This window comes from Myxine glutinosa, chromosome 2 (assembly GCF_964187855.1).
Source record: "Myxine glutinosa chromosome 2, kmMyxGlut1.1, whole genome shotgun sequence".
Lineage (NCBI taxonomy): Eukaryota > Metazoa > Chordata > Myxini > Myxiniformes > Myxinidae > Myxine > Myxine glutinosa.
The window spans coordinates 150,810,380-150,832,841 of record NC_136262.1 but is presented as its reverse complement, the minus strand read 5'-3'; the positions used below and the strand labels follow the sequence as shown (position 1 = coordinate 150,832,841).

Genomic DNA, 22,462 nt, shown 5'->3' with positions numbered 1-22,462 from the left:
GACTTCCAGGAAAGAAGTCGGAATTTCAAAAAAGTGGATCTGGGGTGAATTAACGGGGTTAGAAAAGGTCAAGGTTTTGGATGGGGGAAGATAAGAGATGGTGGTGAACAGCTGTTTTAAAGACCTGGAGGGAGGAGTGGGATTGAAGAGAGTGAGGGAGTTTGTTCCAGAGGCGGGAGAAAAGGGGAATGAAAGAGTGAAGGTGAGCAGAGAGCCTAGATTTTGGCAGTTTCACCAGAACAGGGTTGCTGGCAGATCTTGTGCAACCTGTAGGAATATTTGGGGGACAGAGCACAGAGAGAGCTGGGGGAGCAAGGCCTTAGAAGAGTCGGTAGAAGACAGAAAGACCACCTACCTGTCTGCGGTGAGTAAGTGAAAGGCCCACGGAGTTTGCTTCATCACGGGAGATTCCAAAAAACATTCTCACTGTCAATTTTTATTCCATTGTCTTTAAATAAAAATATTCATTGATTAAAATTGAAGTTAAATGGAATGTTTGATGTATAGTATGTCTCCTGGTGTTGTTTTTTTATATTTCTAAAATTCCTTGAAATGTACAATGCGTGGAAAAATAAGTGATTCGTGCAAAACGCTTGGTGTTTCGCTTGGTTTCATGTCCGCCCCGTTATGCACGAATCACATCCCAGAAAAAGTGAAAAGAAACCCGCATCGCTCGAAACTTGATTATGTGTAACGAGGGTCCTGTTTGTTGTGATCACAAAGCAGCCACTCGCTGGCAGACGACCACCCGTTTACGGATGATGCCAACTTGTTTTCATGTCCATGTCCTCCAGTGCTGCGTTATGCACGAATCCAGCATGCGAAGTGCACTCTCGTTTTCATTTTGGTGAAAACGAAGCATCTAGCAGGTCTGATGCTTCAAACTCAGATACTCCAATATACACAGAACAACATAGTACAGCATACTTAGTTTCCTGAAACTTTATTTTTCCATTCAGATGTAACACTTAGTGTACCCAGTATTGTAGCAATGCACATGTGCTTCTCCCTTGCTTGAGCTTGATGTTCAGCATTTAAAAATGCTACAGCAATCGACCATGCGTTGGCAGCCATTGCCATTGGACATGGTTGATGGGTGTAATGGCCTCCAGCGTTGATGTTCCGTGAAAGGGAACTCGTATTTTAATTTGAAGCAATGTTCACATTAATGTGAAATGATTGTTGGGCAAGAAGCGTTTCTACAAAAATAATCATTTGGTTCACATCCACTGGTCAAAGACCTGAGATGTTCACGCCTCGGCTGCAGAAGTTTGAAGATGAACAGTTCATCGAAAAAGTTTTAAATTTTCACAAGGTTAACCACTTCATGACCTGTCCTCCAAAAATACCTATTTCATTTAGGTTCAAATCCCGTATTTTGGGAATTGATCTGCTTGGGGTAGTTGGTCCGCTTTGTATCAACCCTGAGACGTTAAATATCCCACGGTATCTTTCACGAAGAGTAGGCGAGCTATCGCCGGCACCATGAAAACATTGCAAATTCTTGCCCAAACTCGTAACCAATGATACTACCCCGCAGGCCAATGATGCTACACTGTAGGCCAATGATGCTACCCCGCAGCACAATGATGCCACCCTGCAGGCCAATGATGCCACCCCGCAGGCCAATGATGCCACACCGCAGGCCAATGGTGCTCCCCCTGCAGGCCAATGATGCTACCCCGCAGACCAATGATGCCACCCCGCAGACCAATGATGCCACCCCACAGGCCAATGATGCCATCCAGCAGGCCAATAATGCCACCCCACAGGCCAATGATGCCACCCCGCAGGCCAATGATGCCACCCCGCAGGCCAATGATGCCATCCAGCAGGCCAATGATGCCACCCCGCAGGCCAATGATGCCACCCCACAGGCCAATGATGCCACCCCACAGGCCAATGCTGCCACCCCGCAGGCCAATGATGCCACCCCGCAGGCCAATGATGCCACCCCGCAGGCCAATGATGCCACCCCACAGGCCAATGATGCTATCCCGCAGGCCAATAATGCCACCCCGCAGGCCAATGATGCTACCCCACAGGCCAATGATGGTACCGCGCCGGCCAATGATGCTACCCCGCAGGCCAATGATGGTACTCCGCAGGCCAATGATGCTACCCCGCAGGCCAATGATGGTACTCCGCAGGCCAATGATGCTACCCCGCAGGCCAATGATGCCAGCCCGCAGGCCAATGATGCTACCCCGCAGGCCAATGATGCTACCTCGCAGGCCAATGATGCCACCCCGCCGGCCAATGATGCCACCCCACAGGCCAATGATGGTACCGCGCCGGCCAATGATGCTACCCCGCAGGCCAATGATGCTACTCCGCAGGCCAATGATGCTACCCCGCAGGCCAATGATGCCAGCCCGCAGGCCAATGATGCTACCCCGCAGGCCAATGATGCTACCTCGCAGGCCAATGATGCCACCCCGCCGGCCAATGATGCCACCCCACAGGCCAATGATGGTACCCCGCCGGCCAATGATGCTACCCTGTAGGCCAATGATGCTACCCCGCAGCCTTGTACTGCATACGAACGAAAACTCGGGAAAACGTTCAAGACCGGTCACGTGACCAGAGCTGCAAAATGTCATGACGTGGTGTAGGCGTGGCATTGCAGCACGTGCTAACATTTTATTACCACGGCCCCCAAAGGTGGATGGAGGTTATGTTTTCACCCCTGTCTTGTGAACATGTTTGTGAGGTTATGATTGTGAACAAAATATCTCAAAAAGTTGTTGACGGATTCGGACGAAATTTGGCAGAGATGTAGTGTATGTGACGAGGACGAAATGATTAGGTTTTGGTGAAGATCCGGATTCGGATAGTAGATTTTTTTAAAGTGATTCTTCACCATTGGGAGATCGGGCCAAAAACGATACATAGCAGGATATCTCAAAAAGTTATGGATGGATTTGGACGAAACTTGTTGGACAGGTTGGGTGTGTGACGAGGACTAATCGATTCGATTTTGGTGAAGATCTGGATCCAGATCAGCTGGTATAATTTTCCAAGTGATTCTTCACCAATGAGTGTTATGGTCAACGTGGCGGAGGTTTTCTCTCCACTGAGTGACGTTCTAGTTATCATTGAATTTGGAACATACAGGATGCAACTCACTAACTCACCAATCTACTCACTAAACTCACTAATCTACTCACTAATCGCACTAATCTGGGAGGAAGGGAACTTCAATATCGCGTCTATTGCCTCGAAGCAGTTTCCATGACGATGAATACACTGGGGGGTTTGGTTTTGCCTCCCAGAGGACACTTCCGAGTGAAGGGTTGGCAAGGGCACCGGCACACAATGGCCTGTCATACGCGAAGAACTGTGACCGTGGGATCATCAACGTTCACCAGCACCTGCCGTTGGCCGACAGGAGATCAAGGTGAGAAACGCCGCCTTTGGCACCCACCTGAGCCTGAGAATCACCAGGTCGATGATTTATGGTGGACTCGGGAATCGAACCCAGAATGGAGAGCTCAAAGGTGATTTTGTTGCTCCTCGGAGACCGGGTCGACCCTGCCGATCTCGGCGCAAATACACCGAGCACCACGAACAACGTTGTTTTCAGTTCGACGTGATTTCCCTCGAGGATCGAAGCCCAACAGAAGCGACATTGTCCCTCAAAGCTCAGTACAATTACAGGAAGTAGGAGAAGCAAACGAACGTCCGAGCGCGCGCTGTTCATCGCCGCAGCCAATCAGGCGCGGCGGTGACGTCACGGGCGCGGATCGTTCATCGGCACCGCCAATAAGGCGCCTCGGTGACGTCACGGATGTCGAAACGTTGACGGAAGAGATGTTGGTCGGTGATAAATTATTGTTCACAAGATGCGGCTCCTCGGTCCAGGTCGATGGGTTCGTGTGGACTCGATTCTAAGTTACTGAGTTCCGAGTCGAGTCTTGCGGCGGGAAGGCGTGTTCGGATCAAGATGCTCGGCGGCGCGAAAAGCGTCCGCCCGTCCTTCATCTCTTACGTGCAGTCGATTCCATCTGAGGTACGTCCGTGCGTGTCCGTCCGGGCGTCTCCGTCCGTGGTGGGTGAATGTCGTTCGGTTTGTTATTCGGAAATAAAATCCAATCTTCGAGGCAGGAATGAGGCTGGAGTGATGGATATTGTCAGGAACATTTAGTACTAGTAGCTGAGGTGATTGTAAATGTTCGCCATATTCAATCTGATAAGCTGTTCGATCGGATATGGTGTGGATGTAGTGCAGGCATGACGGGCCGAATGTCCTCTTCGTCATGCGTCCGTTTCTTTCTCGATTTTGCACCAATGATTTTTTAAAATAAATAATAATTCGCGGCTTTTCTGAAGCTGATTCGTCATTCTCATCAAAGCGACCATTGTTGAGGTATTTTGAGGGGCGGACATGACATTTGGCAGAGTGCTCCCGAACCACGTAACACTGTCCGTCTTCTGTCTAACAGAACGACTCTGTCTGTATGAATCATTAAAAAAAAAAAAATTCCCTTCCATTTTTCCATTTTTTTTTTCCCCCAATTTTCCCTTTTTCTCTTATTTATATTTCCTGACGTCACTAATTTTTTTCTGACTATTCAGAGAACAAGGAATTGCAAAGAAACTTCGATGTGACACAAAGCTGATCGGCCCAGCCGGAACCACAGAACGAACCGAAATACAGTACCTGAGTACTACAAAAGCACTTTGACGGTGTAACTAGATGGTCAGATACCTGGGAGCCGCCCTTCAGCCAAGGTAAATACATGTAAGGTGGTACTCGTGGCAGAAACGACCTCGGACAGGAGTACAATATGGATCCAGTTACAGTGTGGAAAGCCAATCAGGAGTTAGACTTGGGAGTTCGAGTGGACAGGGAATTGGATTTCCATGAATATGGAGCAGCAGATGTCCACAAAGGATACCTGCAGCTACCTGGCATCCTAAGGAAGACGTCCAGGCACCTGAAGAAGCTTCCTTGCCACCTTTGTGTCCCAACGTTGGTTCCGCGACACCATGGAAATATCATCTGGCACGTCCGATTCAAGACAGACGCAGAGAAAGTCGAGAGGGTTCGGAGGAGGATCAGGAAAACGGTTCCAGAAATCGAGGAGCTTCCCGACCAAGGTGGGCGGAGGATCTTGAATCTGTCCCTCTATTACAGGACGACAGGTGATACGATTAGTGTACAGCAGATTCCTCGTGCACATATCGAGTTCGATCCCAGTCATGTCTTAGAGCCTGCTAGACGTACTTCAGCTGGAGATCACTGAAGGAAGTTATTTTATGAGAAGAGTAGATTAGACGTCAGGAAGTGCTTTTTTAGCAGTAGAGTTGTAGATGACTGCAACAGTCTTCCGCAGGAAGTAGTTGAATCCAAGACGACAACATTATTTTAGACGAGCACAGGTGGAATGAGCGCTTCCACCTTCCATAAGTGTGCTCTTCTCAAGCGTGTGCACACTGCTGCATATTGAACACAGACATACAGGCCGCTATGTCACCTGTAGCACCCGCTATGTCACCTGTAGCACCCGCTATGTCACCTGTAGCACTGATTATTCGACTAACCCCACACTGAGAATTTAGCTCGACTTCCAACACGCCATGATCTACGATTTGTGAAAGATGTACCATCGGATCTTTAATTGAATCAAAACGCTAGCAGGACAGCCGGCTTAAATGCCATACTAACGTGGCATGCTTTGAGACACGGTTAGTAATGTTTGACCACCCTTGGCGTCCGCTGATTGTCTCCCTGGTGATTGTTCTGCCAATCCGGCCACCCCTCGTGGTGGAACGTCACCATTATTACTTTGCATGCGGCCTGTGGCTGCTGGTTGCATCATTGCTGATGCAGTGCCCCGTTTCCAGTAATCTGGTACTCATTTTGCCGACTTTGGATGACTGGCTGAGTCAACTCACCTGGGGTTGCTTAACAGCACGACAGGGCCTCAAACTCAAGACCCGAATATCTCAAGCCAGCCTCCTTAACCGTTAAGCCAACGCCAGGCTTATTGTGGACTAAGAAGATCCAAGATGGCTACGCAGTGAGGGGTTTGGGTTTGAAGATGCTCAGCAATTGAGGTCGGGCTGCAATGGCCTCTCCTCCGGTCTAGCGCTCCTTGCTCTCTCAGACCTCCGGCTCCAACCCTCCCTCCGACATGATTACCTAAAACACACTGACCGCCGTTGACCTATGGTTGTCTTCGATTTAGGATCGCTTACCCGCTCTACTCCATGGCCATGTGATGCCAAAGCAACCTCTCAAACCAAAGCAACCAAAGCAAAGCAACCTCCCAAAGCAACCTCCCAAAGCAACCTCTCAAACCAAAGCAACCAAAGCAAAGCAACCTCCCAAACCAAAGCAACCAAAGCAAAGCAACCTCCCAAAGCAACCTCTCAAACCAAAGCAACCAAAGCAAAGCAACCTCCCAAACCAAAGCAACCAAAGCAAAGCAACCTCCCAAAGCAACCTCCCAAAGCAACCAAAGCAAAGCAACCTCCCAAACCAAAGCAACATCCCAAAGCAACCTCCCAAAGCAACCTCTCAAACCAAAGCAACCTCCCAAAGCAACCTCTCAAACCAAAGCAACCAAAGCAAAGCAACCTCCCAAAGCAACCTCTCAAACCAAAGCAACCTCCCAAAGCAACCTCTCAAACCAAAGCAACCAAAGCAAAGCAACCTCCCAAAGCAACCTCTCAAACCAAAGCAACCTCCCAAAGCAACCTCTCAAACCAAAGCAACCAAAGCAAAGCAACCTCCCAAACCAAAGCAACCAAAGCAAAGCAACCTCCCAAAGCAACCTCCCAAAGCAACCTCTCAAAGCAACCTCTCAAACCAAAGCAACCAAAGCAAAGCAACCTCCCAAACCAAAGCAACCAAAGCAAAGCAACCTCCCAAAGCAACCTCTCAAACCAAAGCAACCAAAGCAAAGCAACCTCCCAAACCAAAGCAACCAAAGCAAAGCAACCTCCCAAAGCAACCTCCCAAAGCAACCTCCTAAAGCAACCTCCCAAAGCAACCAAAGCAAAGCAACCTCCCAAACCAAAGCAACCTCCCAAAGCAACCTCCCAAAGCAACCTCTCAAACCAAAGCAACCTCCCAAAGCAACCTCTCAAACCAAAGCAACCTCTCAAACCAAAGCAACCTCCCAAAGCAACCTCCCAAAGCAACCTCTCAAACCAAAGCAACCAAAGCAAAGCAACCTCCCAAACCAAAGCAACCTCTCAAACCAAAGCAACCTCCCAAAGCAACCTCCCAAAGCAACCTCCCAAAGCAACCAAAGCAAAGCAACCTCCCAAACCAAAGCAACCTCCCAAAGCAACCTCCCAAAGCAACCTCTCAAACCAAAGCAACCTCCCAAAGCAACCTCTCAAACCAAAGCAACCTCTCAAACCAAAGCAACCTCTCAAACCAAAGCAACCTCCCAAAGCAACCTCCCAAAGCAACCTCTCAAACCAAAGCAACCAAAGCAAAGCAACCTCCCAAACCAAAGCAACCTCTCAAACCAAAGCAACCAAAGCAACCAAAGCAAAGCAACCTCTCAAACCAAAGCAACCAAAGCAACCAAAGCAACCAAAGCAAACTCCCAAAGCAACCTCTCAAACCAAAGCAACCAAAGCAAAGCAACCTCTCGTTGAGCTATCATGAACGTATTCCTCCCGAAATCCTTGAACGTCTATGATTGAGGAGGTTCACCCTTCCACCACAAACACTCCACCACCTGGCTTGTGGTTGGCTGGATCCTCAAAGTCGATGGTGAATAGGTGGTCGATGTGCTCTTGCGTGACGTCATTGTCGATCGGACGTGCCAGCAGGACCTGTATGCATGAAGCAAAACTTCACTAACCACACTTTTCCAACGCCACACTGTTCGTAAGGAATTTTATTCAAACACGCAATAATTTTCGAAGGGATATTAAAAAACGGGCAACAACGTGATAACGGAACAGGATATAACGAGAAGGGCACTCGGTGGAGCGCATACCTCCACCAGGCTGAACAGGTTATGTTTTGTATCCCACGATAGGCCGGATCTGGATCCGGACCTTAACCAAAATCGAATTGCTTTGTTCTTGTCACCTAACCAACTCGTCCACCTAGTTTTGTGTGAATCCATCAATTACTTTTTGAGATGTCCTGCTCATAGACAGACAGACAGACAAACGCGTAGACAAACAGGGGTGAAAATGTAACCTCCTTCCACCTTCGGTGACGGAAGTAATAACGTTTGAGTCGCGTTTCAAGTTTTTCAAGGAAGGTGTTAATAATCCCTGAATAAACACAAATGATGGAAAAGAAAGTGAATGTCACTTTTGATCGGTCTTCAATACGACTGTTCACCACCATCTCAGATCATCCCCCATGTCATCCCCATGACATTTTTCTTCCCCCGTTAACCCTCCCCACCCCCATCTATTTCCAAGTTTCCAGTTTTTCCTTCCCGAGTGTGATTCTGCATCCTCCTCCTCCCGTCGTTCTTCCGCACATCCCTCATTTCTCCAAGTCTCTCTATTTTGTCCGCCAACCCCGCTGGTTGTGTTCTTCCCCCTCTTTATACTGTTCCTCATGCTCAGTTATGTCCTGATCCGTTGTATGTTCTAGCTCCTGCATGAGCCTCGACTTTGCATCAACAAAACAACGATATAAACTTTCACCCCAATGCCTCCTTTTCAAGCAGAGGTGTTTCATCAATTACAGGGTCCTCCTTTGGAGGAATGTTAAGCTGGGTGTCCCATCTGCTAGCATTTACATTTAAATATCCCGCAGTGTCTTCACATGTTCTAGGCATACATTACTACGAAGACTCGCGCAACCAAGACAGTGCAGCGAAGGGACTTGAGAGTCGAGGTGCAACACTCAGTTCTCAAGAGCCGAGCGCTAACGTTGATGCTCCACATCACTCCTTATCTAACGCTCTACAGCTACGGTTAAAGATGAACTCGATGAAGATTACTTGTGTGTTTTTCCTCATACCAAACCCAACTTCCTCCGCCATCGAAAAAGGCAACCGCTCTACTTCACTTTGCCCACTCGCTGTTTCTTTCTTTCTTTTGCAGACCGAGTCGTTGAAGCAAGTAGAGCCGATCCTGCTGCCAGGTAAAACAAAATGATCATCTCAAGGTGTTTTTTTCCCCCATCGTATGTTAGTAGCTCTTTGAAAAAAATTAATAAAAGAAAAAAAACAATAACTTTATATTAGGAATAAATACTTGTTTTGGAAAAGTAGTGGAAGATGAGCAGGTTGGCTAAAACTGACCACCACCACCACCACAAACAAATGTTTTCCGACAATTTTCCCCTTTTTTAGGGTGTGTCAAATCACATTCCTCCTCCTGCATCGATCCATTGCCTCCGTTTCGTACAAACCCAAACAATCCAGAACTTTCTTGACATTTTCAATCTATTTCATTTTAGACCGTCCTCTCCACTTTCTTTCTTCTACCACGAGATTTATTGATTTCTTCACAGCTTCATCTGCTGATCTTCATGCACATGACAACATCAACCAACTCCTCTCTTCCTGTTAATCTTGATTTGTTTTGATTCTTAATCTCTTCCTGATTTATGACCTCGGCATTCTTTCTTTCAGAGACGATCCATCCATCCATTTCTGTTGTTGTTTCTGTTTCCATTTATCATTCTCATTTCTGTTGTTGTTTCTGTTTCCATTGTATCATTCTCATTTCTGTTGTTTCTGTTTCCATTTATCATTCTCATTTCTGTTGTTGTTTCTGTTTCCATTGCATCATTCTCATTTCTGTTGTTTTCTGTTTCCATTTATCATTCTCATTTCTGTTGTTTCTGTTTCCATTTATCATTCTCATTTCTGTTGTTGTTTCTGTTTCCATTGCATCATTCTCATTTCTGTTGTTTTCTGTTTCCATTTATCATTCTCATTTCTGTTGTTTCTGTTTCCATTGCATCATTCTCATTTCTGTTGTTGTTTCTGTTTCCATTTATCATTCTCATTTCTGTTGTTTCTGTTTCCATTGCATCATTCTCATTTCTGTTGTTGTTTCTGTTTCCATTTATCATTCTCATTTCTGTTGTTTCTGTTTCCATTGCATCATTCTCATTTCTGTTGTTGTTTCTGTTTCCATTGCATCATTCTCATTTCTGTTGTTGTTTCTGTTTCCATTTATCATTCTCATTTCTGTTGTTTCTGTTTCCATTTATCATTCTCATTTCTGTTGTTTCTGTTTCCATTTATCATTCTCATTTCTGTTGTTTCTGTTTCCATTGCATCATTCTCATTTCTGTTGTTGTTTCTGTTTCCATTTATCATTCTCATTTCTGTTGTTGTTTCTGTTTCCATTTATCATTCTCATTTCTGTTGTTTCTGTTTCCATTGCATCATTCTCATTTCTGTTGTTGTTTCTGTTTCCATTTATCATTCTCATTTCTGTTGTTTCTGTTTCCATTGCATCATTCTCATTTCTGTTGTTTCTGTTTCCATTGCATCATTCTCATTTCTGTTGTTTCTGTTTCCATTGCATCATTCTCATTTCTGTTGTTGTTTCTGTTTCCATTTATCATTCTCATTTCTGTTGTTTCTGTTTCCATTGCATCATTCTCATTTCTGTTGTTGTTTCTGTTTCCATTGCATCATTCTCATTTCTGTTGTTTCTGTTTCCATTGCATCATTCTCATTTCTGTTGTTGTTTCTGTTTCCATTGCATCATTCTCATTTCTGTTGTTGTTTCTGTTTCCATTTATCATTCTCATTTCTGTTGTTTCTGTTTCCATTTATCATTCTCATTTCTGTTGTTTCTGTTTCCATTGCATCATTCTCATTTCTGTTGTTGTTTCTGTTTCCATTGCATCATTCTCATTTCTGTTGTTGTTTCTGTTTCCATTTATCATTCTCATTTCTGTTGTTTCTGTTTCCATTTATCATTCTCATTTCTGTTGTTTCTGTTTCCATTGCATCATTCTCATTTCTGTTGTTGTTTCTGTTTCCATTGCATCATTCTCATTTCTGTTGTTGTTTCTGTTTCCATTTATCATTCTCATTTCTGTTGTTTCTGTTTCCATTGCATCATTCTCATTTCTGTTGTTGTTTCTGTTTCCATTTATCATTCTCATTTCTGTTGTTTCTGTTTCCATTGCATCATTCTCATTTCTGTTGTTGTTTCTGTTTCCATTGCATCATTCTCATTTCTGTTGTTGTTTCTGTTTCCATTGCATCATTCTCATTTCTGTTGTTGTTTCTGTTTCCATTGCATCATTCTCATTTCTGTTGTTGTTTCTGTTTCCATTTATCATTCTCATTTCTGTTGTTTCTGTTTCCATTGCATCATTCTCATTTCTGTTGTTGTTTCTGTTTCCATTTATCATTCTCATTTCTGTTGTTGTTTCTGTTTCCATTGCATCATTCTCATTTCTGTTGTTGTTTCTGTTTCCATTGCATCATTCTCATTTCTGTTGTTGTTTCTGTTTCCATTTATCATTCTCATTTCTGTTGTTGTTTCTGTTTCCATTTATCATTCTCATTTCTGTTGTTGTTTCTGTTTCCATTTATCATTCTCATTTCTGTTGTTGTTTCTGTTTCCATTTATCATTCTCATTTCTGTTGTTTCTGTTTCCATTGCATCATTCTCATTTCTGTTGTTGTTTCTGTTTCCATTTATCATTCTCATTTCTGTTGTTGTTTCTGTTTCCATTTATCATTCTCATTTCTGTTGTTTCTGTTTCCATTGCATCATTCTCATTTCTGTTGTTGTTTCTGTTTCCATTTATCATTCTCATTTCTGTTGTTTCTGTTTCCATTGCATCATTCTCATTTCTGTTGTTGTTTCTGTTTCCATTGCATCATTCTCATTTCTGTTGTTTTCTGTTTCCATTTATCATTCTCATTTCTGTTGTTTCTGTTTCCATTTATCATTCTCATTTCTGTTGTTGTTTCTGTTTCCATTTATCATTCTCATTTCTGTTGTTTCTGTTTCCATTGCATCATTCTCATTTCTGTTGTTTCTGTTTCCATTGCATCATTCTCATTTCTGTTGTTGTTTCTGTTTCCATTTATCATTCTCATTTCTGTTGTTGTTTCTGTTTCCATTTATCATTCTCATTTCTGTTGTTGTTTCTGTTTCCATTTATCATTCTCATTTCTGTTGTTTCTGTTTCCATTTATCATTCTCATTTCTGTTGTTGTTTCTGTTTCCATTGCATCATTCTCATTTCTGTTGTTGTTTCTGTTTCCATTGCATCATTCTCATTTCTGTTGTTGTTTCTGTTTCCATTTATCATTCTCATTTCTGTTGTTGTTTCTGTTTCCATTTATCATTCTCATTTCTGTTGTTTCTGTTTCCATTGCATCATTCTCATTTCTGTTGTTGTTTCTGTTTCCATTGCATCATTCTCATTTCTGTTGTTGTTTCTGTTTCCATTTATCATTCTCATTTCTGTTGTTGTTTCTGTTTCCATTTATCATTCTCATTTCTGTTGTTTCTGTTTCCATTGCATCATTCTCATTTCTGTTGTTGTTTCTGTTTCCATTTATCATTCTCATTTCTGTTGTTGTTTCTGTTTCCATTGCATCATTCTCATTTCTGTTGTTGTTTCTGTTTCCATTTATCATTCTCATTTCTGTTGTTGTTTCTGTTTCCATTGCATCATTCTCATTTCTGTTGTTGTTTCTGTTTCCATTTATCATTCTCATTTCTGTTGTTGTTTCTGTTTCCATTTATCATTCTCATTTCTGTTGTTGTTTCTGTTTCCATTTATCATTCTCATTTCTGTTGTTGTTTCTGTTTCCATTTATCATTCTCATTTCTGTTGTTGTTTCTGTTTCCATTTATCATTCTCATTTCTGTTGTTGTTTCTGTTTCCATTTATCATTCTCATTTCTGTTGTTGTTTCTGTTTCCATTTATCATTCTCATTTCTGTTGTTGTTTCTGTTTCCATTTATCATTCTCATTTCTGTTGTTGTTTCTGTTTCCATTTATCATTCTCATTTCTGTTGTTGTTTCTGTTTCCATTGCATCATTCTCATTTCTGTTGTTGTTTCTGTTTCCATTTATCATTCTCATTTCTGTTGTTTCTGTTTCCATTTATCATTCTCATTTCTGTTGTTTCTGTTTCCATTGCATCATTCTCATTTCTGTTGTTGTTTCTGTTTCCATTGCATCATTCTCATTTCTGTTGTTGTTTCTGTTTCCATTTATCATTCTCATTTCTGTTGTTTCTGTTTCCATTTATCATTCTCATTTCTGTTGTTTCTGTTTCCATTGCATCATTCTCATTTCTGTTGTTGTTTCTGTTTCCATTGCATCATTCTCATTTCTGTTGTTGTTTCTGTTTCCATTTATCATTCTCATTTCTGTTGTTTCTGTTTCCATTGCATCATTCTCATTTCTGTTGTTGTTTCTGTTTCCATTGCATCATTCTCATTTCTGTTGTTTCTGTTTCCATTGCATCATTCTCATTTCTGTTGTTGTTTCTGTTTCCATTTATCATTCTCATTTCTGTTGTTGTTTCTGTTTCCATTTATCATTCTCATTTCTGTTGTTTCTGTTTCCATTGCATCATTCTCATTTCTGTTGTTGTTTCTGTTTCCATTGCATCATTCTCATTTCTGTTGTTGTTTCTGTTTCCATTGCATCATTCTCATTTCTGTTGTTGTTTCTGTTTCCATTTATCATTCTCATTTCTGTTGTTGTTTCTGTTTCCATTTATCATTCTCATTTCTGTTGTTTCTGTTTCCATTGCATCATTCTCATTTCTGTTGTTGTTTCTGTTTCCATTGCATCATTCTCATTTCTGTTGTTGTTTCTGTTTCCATTTATCATTCTCATTTCTGTTGTTGTTTCTGTTTCCATTTATCATTCTCATTTCTGTTGTTGTTTCTGTTTCCATTGCATCATTCTCATTTCTGTTGTTGTTTCTGTTTCCATTGCATCATTCTCATTTCTGTTGTTGTTTCTGTTTCCATTTATCATTCTCATTTCTGTTGTTGTTTCTGTTTCCATTTATCATTCTCATTTCTGTTGTTTCTGTTTCCATTGCATCATTCTCATTTCTGTTGTTGTTTCTGTTTCCATTTATCATTCTCATTTCTGTTGTTGTTTCTGTTTCCATTGCATCATTCTCATTTCTGTTGTTTCTGTTTCCATTTATCATTCTCATTTCTGTTGTTGTTTCTGTTTCCATTTATCATTCTCATTTCTGTTGTTGTTTCTGTTTCCATTTATCATTCTCATTTCTGTTGTTGTTTCTGTTTCCATTGCATCATTCTCATTTCTGTTGTTGTTTCTGTTTCCATTGCATCATTCTCATTTCTGTTGTTGTTTCTGTTTCCATTTATCATTCTCATTTCTGTTGTTGTTTCTGTTTCCATTTATCATTCTCATTTCTGTTGTTTCTGTTTCCATTGCATCATTCTCATTTCTGTTGTTGTTTCTGTTTCCATTGCATCATTCTCATTTCTGTTGTTGTTTCTGTTTCCATTTATCATTCTCATTTCTGTTGTTGTTTCTGTTTCCATTTATCATTCTCATTTCTGTTGTTTCTGTTTCCATTTATCATTCTCATTTCTGTTGTTGTTTCTGTTTCCATTTATCATTCTCATTTCTGTTGTTGTTTCTGTTTCCATTGCATCATTCTCATTTCTGTTGTTGTTTCTGTTTCCATTGCATCATTCTCATTTCTGTTGTTGTTTCTGTTTCCATTTATCATTCTCATTTCTGTTGTTGTTTCTGTTTCCATTGCATCATTCTCATTTCTGTTGTTGTTTCTGTTTCCATTTATCATTCTCATTTCTTTTGTTTTTAGAACTTAGATCTGTACATTACAGATAATGGAATGTTTCTGTTCTCTGTGATACCACCAAGTTGTCTCCACCTATGACAGGCTGACCTTATTCTTGATGTAACGGCTCATTCTGCTCCTCCTGGTGCCTCTGTCATGTCTCCATGGTAACAAAGTTTTGACCTTTTCTAAATTGAATTTCAAGCTCTGGAGCATTTCTTTTTGTTCTCATATTTTTCGTGAATGATTGATCCACATGTTTTACATATGAAAATACCAGCTTTTGTTCACAAAATTGAATTCCTGCTAACTCCGTTTCTGCACATTGAACAAGGCCATTGTCTTCGCTTCTGCTTTCCTTCCTTTATTCTTCGCCTCGTTACACAACAACCTTCATTTTATTAATGTTTCTTCTATATTGCACGTTTCCATTTTTGAGAAGTCTCCTTTGTTTCTTTTTCACTTTCAGCATTCAATATTAATCCGGCAGCATACAATAACTCCAATGGGAATCTCAACCTTTCGTTATTCATCCATTATTCCATAACTATTACAAGCAGTAGATGACTTCAAACAGATCCCTGGTGTAATCCGCCCTTGACTTCAAATATTTCATCAGAGCTTCCCAAGTTGATCTTTACCATAGTTCTTGATGTTATTTAATGCATTCCCATGACTACTTTTATCATGTGTTCAGGCACGAGCTGCCTACCCAAAGCTGACCAACACATTCTGAACTAGAACAACACTCGGTAGACAGCACACCTCCGCCGGGCTAAACAGTTTATGTTTTGTATCCCACTGATAGGCCGGATCTGGATTCGGACCTGAACCAAAATCTAATCGGCTTGTTCTTGTCACCGAACAAACTCGTCCCCCCCCCCCCCCCCCCTAGTTTTGTGTAGTTTTTCACCCTATCTCTCAATGGTGAAGATTCACTTTAAAAAATTCCAGCCAGATCCGGATCTGGATCTTCACCAAAATCTAATCATTTAGTCCTTGTCACATACACTATGTCACATACACTACCTTCTCTGCCAAATTTCGTCCGAATCCGTCCACAACTTTTTGAGATATCTTACTCACAGACAGACAGAAGATACAGGGGTGAAAACTTAACCTCCATCCAGGTGGAGCATGCAGGTAAAAATCCTGAAATGCATTTCTCGATACTGTACAGTTTCTCAAATCTCCCACCCCCTCCACCCCACCTCCCCATCCCCCCCCCCCCCCATGCGTTCTTAAAAAAAAAGAAAAAAAAGAAATATATATATATATATATATATATATATATATACGTATATATTTCATTGGTCATTATCACGAATTTTTAAATCTTGGTTTTACAGTTTTTATAAATAGGACTGCTGTCACATGAACAATACTTTCATTCATGACATTTACAAGCAAATGTTTAAGTTTACTGTTGCATGGTATGTGTTACCTGCAAGATGGAATTTGAGCTCAGTTTTGCAATCGATGAATGAATGAAAGGAATGTGTGTGCTACATGTTACAATGGAGGAAACAAAAAAGTTTAAAATGGGACTCGTTGGTATTTTTTTTTTGTTTTGGCCTGAAGGAATCCTTTGTCGAATCTCACTTGGCCACTTCCTTCCCAGCCTGCTCTAACTGTTCAGGTGTTCAGGTCACCCTCGTGCTATAGTCTACTTGCCAGCAAAATGTGAACCCGGAAATGTTGAGTACCCCAAAGTTTTAAGTTAGAAATGTACAGTATGGGTCCCCAGCACTTAGAAACTGCCGGATGCTAACTTGCATATTTGGGCAATTAGCATTAATAGCATTAACCCTATCAAACATAGGCCTGGGACACTGAAATTTCTGTTTCGCTCCATTGCTCCACTTTTATTCACAGGTATTAGAGGTAACAAAGGCAAGTACCATACCAAACTAGAATAATATGACTATGGGTAAATAATATCCTAAAATTAAAACACAAGTATACCCAAAATTATCAGAGCTGAAAAATATGTGCACTAGTTACACAACATAAAACTTCCATCAAGAAAGAGCGTCTTGCACTTCTACTACTCTGCACTGTTATAAAGCATATCCTCATCATAAAACTCATCCTCATCGTCTTCATCTTCTTCTCCTGACTCTACATTCTTGTCATATTGCTCTTCTTGCTGTGAGTGTGTGAGTGTGTTGCAACATGTACTATCAGAGCCTTGCCAGGCCTGCAGTTACGCAGCTGCACTTTGCTGTTAAACAGGGCTTTAACCCAGCTTTGCAGCTACAGCTGATCATTTCAAACACGGCAGGAGGAGCAACGGGGCTTGCATCCAGGATGGGCATGATGACTTCCTCTCCCTTCTCGCCTTCCTTCTTATTCCATCCAAACTCTGTTATGTCCACAGCTGGTGGGTCAGGGCAGTCTGCTGCTTTCCAAAGCAGCACCTGTAGATGGGCACGCCGTCCATGGAGGAGAGCATTGCGCTCTGTAGGAGGCAGTGTCTTCAGTGCTGGGGGGGTTTTGCGCTTTCGGTAGATGTCATATCTGGCGACGTTCAGAGATGCCGACTCCCTCTCGTTGTACAGAGCCAGGAAAAAACCACTCACTGCCTCTGTAATCTGTAAATCAGTAGCTCCCTCCTCTCCGATGAAGTGAAGCAGGTCACCAGGTACTACTCTCATGGCCTTGAGTGCGGACACCTTCCCTCTCCCCGCGGGATAGGAGGTGGTGTCACATCCGGAGAGAGCATGCATAGCCAGGATGGAGCGACACTGCTCACCGAGATTCTCTACTGTCGAATTGATGTTGAGAATAGTGCCATCCCATCTCTCCATCTGCAGGTTACATGTGATACCCACCTTCCAGCACCAATAGACCATGAGTACGAAAACATCAGTCGTCGCTGAGAATGTGGACAGTTTCAGCTCCGCGACTGGCTGCATCCAACATGTATGAGATGAGGGAGACGTCAGCCTCGTCATGAGTGACAATACTGTCTGCTTTGCTGACCATCTTGATGTGATCTCCTATGCTGTGTGTGCACAGGAGCTCACCCAGTCTCCGTTTGTTTGTCTTGTTCTTCATCACTTTGTCGCGGCTAGGTAGAGGGGTTGTCAGTGAGAGTCGGTACTCTGTTGAGCTCTCCCCAGCTCTTCTCTGCCTCTCGTGGTCTTTGGCAGAGACTTGCTCATACCGGTCAAATATGACAAATGTTTTGGTGATGTAGCGATTAAGCCGGCGCCCCATGCTGGCTGCGAGGTCAGCCACAGTGCCTGACGATGGCCACACCACGTGGTAGATGAGCTGCGATGCATCAACGAGTACAACATGTGGTGGGTGGGGATTGGGGGCAAGGATTCCAAGACGCTGGACGATCACAGACTTGTTACCCTTCCTGAGGCATCCATACTCATCGAGGATGGATGCAGGGACCGGGCCGAGCTCGTAGTCAAAGAGGGCAAAGAGCTCCATTCTTCTCTTGCTTCCCACCACCAGCAGCCGAGCAAACAACGCCTCAAGGTCACATATGATCTTCGCATTGACCTTCACTCTTTTTTTGGTGAATGTCATTGTCACCACCTTATTTGAGATGGGCGCATGAAATCTCTCGGGAAGTGATGAAGAGAACAGTGTGCTCATGTCCTGTCCGATCTTCAATGCATCTTGCACATTCACCTTTTCATCTGCCACCTGGCCATTTATGATATGGTGGAGGGTCACGGTCTCTATGGTGAGTGGATGGGAGTTTTCCTGTAGCACTCTCAGGATTTTAGCCCGGTCCTCCGCGTCCAATTCCCGCCGTCCTTTACCCTCTTCTTTGTGTCTGTTGGGCTTCATTGTCTTATCCGGTGCTTCAGCATCGTCGTAAATCTCATCCAATGACTTGGAGAGATAGGAGCAGATGCCGAAAGATTGGATCCACACGGCGACCTGCTCAGGGTTGGTGGAGATGCCCTTCATGCCTCCTACTCCCTTCCCTTGCTTGATGCATGTCTGCTCCCCAAACATGTCTCCACTCACTGCAGCTGCACCATCAGAGTGGCGGCACACATGGCTTCCAGCGTAAAGGTCATCCTTGGCAGTAGCAGGAAGGTACTGCATGTCGTGCAGATGCCATGTGGTCCATCTTGCGTAGTGGTGATGACCGGCAGCAAAGAAATAGGGCAGCATATCTTCAAGGCAGTGTTGTTGCAGCATCCAATCACCCTCTCTTTCTGCTCGCCAGAACCTGTGAGCTATTAGGGTAAGGGTGATGAAACAATCCACCCATAGCTGGACTAAAAATTAATCTAAATACTCAATATCTCAAAAACTATAGCAGCTAGCGAGATGGGGCTTAGTGCGTTGAATGTGCCAGGTTACGATCTGTTCAAATAAACACTAACATTGAAACTGTAGCTCAACATGAGAGTAGGGGCACTAACCGCACAAAAAAATGTTGGGTGAAAAAAAATCCACGGCTTTTACATCCCTTTTTTCACATGAAATTTTGATCGCAGGAAATTTTTATAAGAACACTCACGGAAAGCATATCTGTCTCAGTGTATTATGTCCAAATTTCATACAGATCCTTCAAATAGTTTGCTCACACGAAGCATTCAAACGGAGCAATAGAGCAAAACAGAAATTTCAGTGTCCCAGGCCTATGTTTGATAGGGTTAATGCTATTAATGCTAATTTTGCTAATTGCCCAACATATGCAAGTTAGCATCCGGCAGTTTCTAAGTGCTGGGGACCCATACTGTACATTTCTAACTTAAAACGTTGGGGTACTCAACATTTCCGGGTTCACAAGAGGGCTCTATAGGATTGGCAAGTAGACTACTACGTCCATATATATGGCAAAAAAGAGCAGGAAGGTTGTCACGGGAATGTCAGTCTGACCAGTTCACTCTCTTCTTCACTCTCTTCTTCACTCTCTTCTTATGAGAATATTTTTGTGCAGTCGCACCTCGGTGATCTGATCTTGAAATATCCAGTTCCACCGTGATCCGGTGCCATTTTATCCTGAAGTGGATTTGCACCGTTTGCTTTGTACGAGATCCGTTCCATCCATGTCTGCATACAACACGCACAATCCATATGCGAACACACTAGTGACGAGCATTTTCCCTCGATTATCCACTCACGTCTTTGCTCATTCTTGCATACCACCTGTTTTGTTGTGTGTTTCTTAAGATGCAAGTATAACGTGTAGCTGCGGAGGAAGGTGTATTAAAAAAAAAACTAGCAATGAACTCGTAGGATGAAGATGTGCTTGAATCGGTTTGAGGTTCTCATTTTTCAAAGGGAGTTAGCCTCTAAACCTCTGCGTCTCCAGACCACAAATTTGGTGTATTTTAGTCCAACTTGGAATTTTACCTCTTTTTTTTTAGTGCTGAAAACCTTTCCGGTGCGAACCACCACTTTTCAACTCATTCCGTCCAGTGATTCAGGAGTGCAAAAAGTCAAACACACACTTCTCAAATTATATACAGTACAGTATGATAGGCAGAACCTTATTGTTAATTTCAGATTATTCGGGGGAGCTGGGGTTTGTATGAAGGCCTTGAAATCCCCCACCCAACTCTCCCTGACCCCCTCCCCCTACCCTTCCCCCCACACCCGCTGCTGATGGAAACCGGTCATTGCAACATCATTAACTGGTTGATGAAGTTAAATTCACAGTAAAAAAGATTTGCAAACAAACTGTACTGCCGTGGGATGATTGTGGCCATGTGGAAGCAGACGTTTCGAAATGATTATCATAAACCGCTTCTCTTTTTTCATCTTGTGAAATATGTTGTATTGCTTTAGTTTTGTCACATGTTGCACTTTGTGTTTCAGGCCTTGTGGTAGAGGAAACGGGGAACTAATATTCCTCAATTTAATTTAAAAAAAATTAAAGCACTCTTTTTGTAACAAAATTTAATCTTATCGAGAGTAATTTATCAAGTTGAATGTTGAAAAAAAAGAAAAGAATCGACTATCAGAATGTATTTTTATAGTCTTTATTTATGATCTGTTGTTGTTGTTCTCCTCCTCTCCTCTTTATAAGGGATGAGGTCTGATGGCACCAAGCTCCTGCCCTGCCTTGAGCACGATACTCCTCCCCTCTGTCCTCAGCAAACTCTCTCCACTCTCCAAACACCTCTTCCTTACTGAAATCCCTCTTCACACAATCCTCCCATCTCAGCTGTGGTCTACCTCTTTTCCTTCTACCTTGTACCTTCAACCTATCCACTGTCTTTTCCAATCTCTCTTCCCTTATCCACACCAAATGTCCAGCCCGTCTCGACCAGCATTTCACCAATCTCCTGGTCAAGCTCATCTTACCACCAATCTCCTCCCCTCAGTTCATATATTCTCCTATCCACCCTCTCCGCTCCCACAATCCTCCTGACTCGGTTGGTCTCACACACCTCCAGCATCTGTTGTCTTTCTGTCAGTGCCACCGTCTCCAGACCATAAAGGTTGGCTGGCGTTACACAAGACATATGAACCTTTCCTTTCACTCTCATTGAAATATTTATGTCTGCCATTACTCCCTCCACCCTCCTTCACTCACACATTCACACCCACCTGAATCATCCTCCACACCTCTACCTCTAATTTACCATCCACTTACCATTCCACCCAGATATTCAAACCTATTTCCTTGTCTGATCTTCCCCTCTAACCTGATATTCATTTATTTTCTCTGCTGCCTGACCCACGTCACCTGCATCTTCTCCATGCTCATTTTCAGCCCATGTTTCTCAAATGCCACCTTCCACTCCCCCAATACTTCCTGCATCTCCCACTCACTCTCCACCACAACAGCTAGATTGTCCGCATACAATATCTTCCCCAGAATATCTTTCATGTTCACCTTCCTGCTTACCAGCTCCATTACTATGATAAACAGGAGTGCACTGAGAGTGCTTCCCTGCCTCAAACCGATGTTCATATTGAACTCCGACATCCCAGGACCAACCAAAACTCTTCCCGTGGTTCTCTTATACATCCTTTCCACCACCCTAACTTCTGCTTCTGGCATTCCCATCCATCTCAGTGTCACAATCATCATCTCTCTTGGGACAGTGTCATCGGCTTTCTCCAGATCCACAAATCCCAATCCCATTTCACTTTGCACCTCCAACCTATTCTCCACCATCTGTCTCAGTGTGAACATCCCATCAAACATTCCCCTACCCTTTCTAAACCTCTGCTGCTCTTCTCTGATCTCCTTCTCCACACTCTTCTTTGTCCTATCCAGAACCCTCTCCAGCACCTTCATGACATGACTAAGGAGTGTAATGCCCCTGTACTTCCCCGGAGCTTGAACATCCCCCTTTCCCTTCCATATCAGCACAATTAACCCTGTCCCCACTCCTCTGGAATCGAACCCTCTCTCATACAAATATTCAACAGTCTCTTCATACAACTGACTCTGACTTCTCCCGTTGCAATTATCATCTCTGTACACACCTCAATGCCTGGCGCCCTTCCCTTCTTCATGCTCTTAAATGTTGTTTGCACTTCTGCTTCCATGATCTCCACCATCTCCACTTTCTCCCTCCGCATAACTCAGTAGCTCCAGCTCGCCGTTGCTTCCTTACCAGTTCAACAGCTGTCCTCCCCACACCTTCAAAACTGCGCTTCTCTCTGTCACTAGCCTCCTGCCTCCATCCGTAATCACCACCTCCCGCCCCCCTTTCATGTCGTTGCTATCCTCATCCCTGTCCTGTCACAAGCCAATTTATTGATCATATTGTCGTGTCGCCGGCGATTGA

At 43.2% G+C, this 22,462-nt stretch overlaps 1 protein-coding gene across 5 annotated transcripts in view; it reads left to right on the top strand.

Moving 5' to 3' along the window:
- The first annotated feature begins 3,650 nt into the window (after nucleotides 1-3,650).
- Nucleotides 3,651-22,462, top strand: part of LOC137421177 (myotubularin-related protein 10) — an 86,666-nt gene continuing 67,854 nt past the window's right edge. For 4 of the 5 annotated variants that reach the window (XR_013622399.1, XR_013622400.1, XM_078771810.1 and 1 more), the window contains exons 1-2: nucleotides 3,767-4,012; nucleotides 9,040-9,079. Coding sequence is in view for 3 of the 5 variants with exons in the window: in XM_078771810.1 (XP_078627936.1) it covers nucleotides 3,869-4,012; nucleotides 9,040-9,079 (184 nt within the window). In the remaining 2 variants the exon portion in view is untranslated. Of the gene's footprint in view, nucleotides 4,013-9,039; nucleotides 9,080-22,462 lie in introns of all 5 variants that reach the window. The other variant, XM_068106964.2, reaches the window with a different exon arrangement.